This window comes from Colobus angolensis, unplaced genomic scaffold, assembly GCF_000951035.1.
Source record: "Colobus angolensis palliatus isolate OR3802 unplaced genomic scaffold, Cang.pa_1.0 Scaffold52, whole genome shotgun sequence".
Taxonomy (NCBI): domain Eukaryota; kingdom Metazoa; phylum Chordata; class Mammalia; order Primates; family Cercopithecidae; genus Colobus; species Colobus angolensis.
In genome coordinates, this window is record NW_012118710.1 from 5,025,015 (window position 1) to 5,029,659 (window position 4,645).

A 4,645-nucleotide genomic window follows, 5' to 3' on the forward strand; every position below is an offset into this window, starting at 1 on the left:
CACCTCAGCCTCCCTAGTAGCTGGGACCACAGGTGGACGCCACCACACTCAGCTAATTTTTGAAGTTTGTTTTATAGAGACAGAGTTTCAGTATGTTGCCCAGGCTGGTCTTGAATCCCTGGGTTCAAGTGATCTTCTAGCCTTGGCCTCTCAAAGTGTTGGGATTACAGGTGTGAGACGCTGTGCCCCTACCTCCCCAGGTCAGTTTTGAACTGAAATCTGTGACTTTGTCCAGCTAGTGTGTAGTAGAACATTGGACAGGTAGGATAATCAAGAGGAAAGTGTATACCCTCTTATTTAATTCAGTACCAACTTAGAAGACACTCCAAGATGGGGGAAGGGGTAGGCAGATTGGGGCAGAAGGCAGACAATCCCCCGGTGAAAATGAATGAAGGCATCTGGCTGTGACCTGCCTGCCAAGCTGTTGGCTGCTGGGCTCCTTCTGCTCATATCTCCCTTGCAATCTGAGAACAGCCTAACCAGGTCACTGCTCAAAGTTCTCTGAAGGCTGGCTCCCCGGTCTCACACTGTGGCATAAACTCCTTAGCCTGGTGTTCATGGTCTGAGCCCAGCCTGTCTTATTTCTGTCTTATTTCTACCACTCATTCTCAGTGGCCTCCTAAAGCATCCTACACTCCAGTCACAATGGGGTATGTGAAACCTGGAAACGCCACGACTCTCTGGTCCCCGTATCTTTGCATAGGCTGTTCTCCTGTTGTCTCCTGAAACGCTCTTCTCATATGTCTCCTCCTCTTTCTGTCAAATCTGATATATCCTTCAGGGCCCAGCTGAGCCCCTCCTCCTTCACAAAAATCCACCAACTTACAGAAATCGCTCTCTCTTCAAAACACCCAAAGCATCATAGTAATCAGGACTTTCTTTAGATGATGATGGAGTACCTTGGAACTGAGTCTCATTCAGCTTTGTGCCCTTGGTAGCACCTGGCACATGCCTGGCACAAAGCAAGTGCTCAATAAATTGTAACAGGGTCTCGCTCTATTGCCCAGGCTGGAGTGCAGTGACATAATCATAGCTCACTGTAGCGTCAAACTCCTGGGCTCCAGTAATCCACTCACCCTAGCCTCCTGAGTAGCTGGGACTATAGGTGTGTACTACCATGCCTGGCTAATTATTGGTTTTATTTTTTATTTTTTTTGTAGTAATGAGATCTTGCTGTGTTGCCCAGGCTGGTCTTGAAGTCCTGGCTTCAAGCGATCCTCCCACCTCGGCCTCCCAAAGCACTGGGATTACAGGTGTGAGTCACTGCATCTGGCCTCAAGAAGCCTTTATGGGCCGGGCGCGGTGGCTCAAGCCTGTAATCCCAGCACTTTGGGAGGCCGAGACGGGCGGATCATGAGGTCAGGAGATCGAGACCATCCTGGCTAACACGGTGAAACCCTCTCTACTAAAAATACAAAAATTAGCTGGGCATGGTGGTGTACACCTGTAATCCTAGCTATTTGGGAGGCTGAGGTACAAGACTCGCTTGAACCTGGGAGGCAGAGGTTGCAGTGAGCCAAGATTGCGCCATTGCACTCCAGCCTGGGTGACAGAGCAAGACTCTGTCTCAAAAAAAAAAAAAAAAAGAAGCCTTTATGGTATGGAAATTAATTGAGCCATAATGTTGAATGAATATAATGGATCATCCAGAAGGGAAAATGGCACCAAAACAACACAGTTGTTAGGCTTTCTTGCCCCTTCTATGCCTGCTGGGTCCTTTCCCCCGCTCCTCCCATCACCTTTACATATTTCCAACATGGCCGGGTGCAGTGGCTCACACCTGTAATCCCAGCACCTTGGGAGGCTAAGGTGGGCAGATCACTTGAGGTCAGGAGTTCAAGACCAGCCTGGCCAACATGGTGAAACCCTGTTTCTACTAAAAATACAAAAATTAGTGGGCATGGTGGTGTACACCTGTAATCCTAGCTATTTGGGAGGCTGAGGTACAAGACTCGCTTGAACCTGGGAGGCAGAGGTTGCAGTGAGCCAAGATTGCGCCATTGCACTCCAGCCTGGGTGACAGAGCAAGACTCTGTCTCCAAAAAGAAAAAGAAAAGAGAAAAAAAAAAAATTCCAACATACTAAACAGGCCCTTCCCGCACTGCAGCTGCCCTCAGTTGCAAACCTGAGGCATACCTCTGTCTTCTAACTTCCTACATGGTAAAAGGAAACACTTGGTACTCATGATTGGCCGACTTAACCTGCAAACTCTTCAGTTCAGTAGCACTTCCCAAGCACTTCAGTTCAGTAGCACAAACCTGTGTACCCAGGTTTGTGCTGGAGGCTGTGAAGGAGACAAGTTGAATAAGTCACCACCTGGTCCCTGCCCTCAGCAGGGCATAGGAAGTAAAATCTTGGAGAAATATGAGTGAACCCTTGCAGTGAGAGGTTGGCAAGGATAGTCAAGGGTACAACATAGAGGCCTGGAGGTAAAAAGTGTCTGGGCTACGGGTTTGTTTGTTCCGGAGATAGAGGAGAATGGGGTAGGGTGGGGCCAAAATGGAATGCCTTGAAATCTCTGTTCAGTCTGAAGATAATGTGGTTGCTGGTGAGGCAGCCAGCAGGTTAGTGAAGCAATGTGCAGTGTGGACCAGAGGGAGGAGAGCCTGGAGATTGGAGGGACATGAGTAGCCATCCACGATTGGGGTTCTGTGGGTCTGGAAGAATCAAGAGATGCATTGAACAGCTGATTGGGAGTCAGGACACTGGGATCCCAGTCCCAGCTCTGCAGAGGGACCTTGGACATGTTACTCCTCTCTTCTGAGCCTTTCCTTAACTGTAAAACTTTAAAACCTTCCAGGTGACCTTTCCAATCTGATGACTCAGTTGAACAGTTGAGCCTTTGAACTAGGACCTGGGAAATGAAGGGAAGCAGCCAATCTATTAGGCATTTGGAACAAGAAAAGGACTGCCTGGGAGCCCAGGGATAGAGGCAGGGAGAGACTAAAGAGGGCCTGGCAAGGGAGAAATGGGGAACTGTGGGCTAGGGGCCTGTCACTGTCCCGATGTTCGATTTGGCAATCCCATTTTCAGTTCCGCCTTTCTTCCCTTTTTCTAACTCAGCCTCGCCTTATCTGGTGAGGGGAGGGCAAAATAGGACACTCCCACATTGAACTCATGCCCCCCAGGATACCTTCACCTTTTCCGGCCCTCACAAGGTCCTCACCTTCCTCTGCAGCTGCCTTCCTCCAGAGCAAGGCTTTCCAGCGGGAGAAGTAGAAAGCATAGTGAATTGGGTGGGCATCTTCCTTAGCACCCTCATAGTTACCAACTTTATTTTTTTGAGACAGGATCTTGCTCTGTTGCCTAGGCTGGGAGTGCAGTGGTACAATCTCGGCTCACTGCACCTCCTGGGCTCCAGAGATCCTCCAGACTCAGCCTCCCAAGTAGCTGAGACCACAGGCGCTTGTCACCACTCCCATCTAATTATTTTTAATTTTTTTTGTAGAGACGGGGATCTGGCAATGTTGTCCAGGCTGGTCTCGAACTCCTGGGCTCAGGAGAGCCTCCCGTCTCAGCCTCTCAACGTGCTGGTCATGGTTATTTACTGACAACTCACCATGAGCCAGGCACTGGGCCAAGAACTGTAATGCATTATTATTATTTTTTACAGCAATCCTAGGAGGTGCGTGTCAGGTGAAGAAATTGAGACTTGACGTTAGGTAACCCGCGCAAGGCCACGACTGACGATGTGACCCAGGAAATGAGCTCTGACTTCCAAGTTAGTGCTTCGGCCAGCTCCTTCCCGCCGTGCGACCTTTGGCAGCTGGGGACCCCATCCCTCACCTACCACATCTCAGATCGGATTCTCGATGCACTCGCCCCTGCCCACGTGATTCCCCCGCCTGCCTGGCCGCGCCAGCCCAGCCTGCGGCACCCGGCTGCCCCGAGCTGCCAGCTCTGCTGAGGCCGGCGGGGCGGGGCGGGGCGCGGCGCGGCGCAGCAGGTGGAGCAGGAGGCCCGGGCAGGGGCGAGGCCTTGGCCGTGAGGGGCGTGGCCTGGAGGGGGTGTGGCCGGAAGCCTTAAAGTGGCCTGGTTGCCGGGGCTGGCCGTAGAGGCCGCCAGTCGCGGCGATCTTCTCCTCACGTTTGGGTCGTTATCGTCACCATGTCCCTAATGGCCTCGGCGGGCCGGGGCCTGGGGGCCGTGTGGTCCCCAACCCACGTGCAGGTGACGGTGCTGCAGGCGCGGGGCCTGCGGGCCAAGGGCCCCGGGGGCACGAGCGACGCGTACGCGGTGATCCAGGTGGGCAAGGAGAAGTACGCCACCTCGGTGTCGGAGCGCAGCCTGGGCGCGCCTGTATGGCGCGAGGAGGCCACCTTCGAGCTGCCGCCGCTGCTGTCCTCCGGGCCAGCGGCCGCCGCCACCCTGCAGCTCACCGTGCTGCACCGCGCGCTGCTCGGCCTCGACAAGTTCCTGGGCCGCGCCGAGGTGGACCTGCGGGATCTGCACCGCGACCAGGGCCGCAGGAAGACGCAGTGAGTACGGGCGGGGAGGGGAGGGCCCGGCCTGGGGACGCGGACCCCTCTGGCAGGGAGGTCTGGGCGCTGGACCCTTCGAGAGTAAGCCGGGCAGCAGCAGGGAAGGCCTTTCGGGACTGAGCCCTCGGCCGGTGCTGGTGTTCTCACCTGGCTTCCCCTTCTGC

The 4,645-nt window shown here is 53.9% G+C and overlaps 1 protein-coding gene across 1 annotated transcript in view; it reads left to right on the plus strand.

Annotated features, from left to right (window-relative positions):
• Positions 1 to 4,057: 4,057 nt before the first annotated feature.
• Positions 4,058 to 4,645, plus strand: part of LOC105525172 (rab11 family-interacting protein 1-like) — a 25,678-nt gene continuing 25,090 nt past the window's right edge. Inside the window, exon 1 of the mRNA XM_011960712.1 lies at positions 4,058 to 4,482. Coding sequence (XP_011816102.1) covers positions 4,108 to 4,482 — 375 coding nt within the window. The 5' untranslated portion in view covers positions 4,058 to 4,107. The remainder of the gene's footprint in view (positions 4,483 to 4,645) is intronic.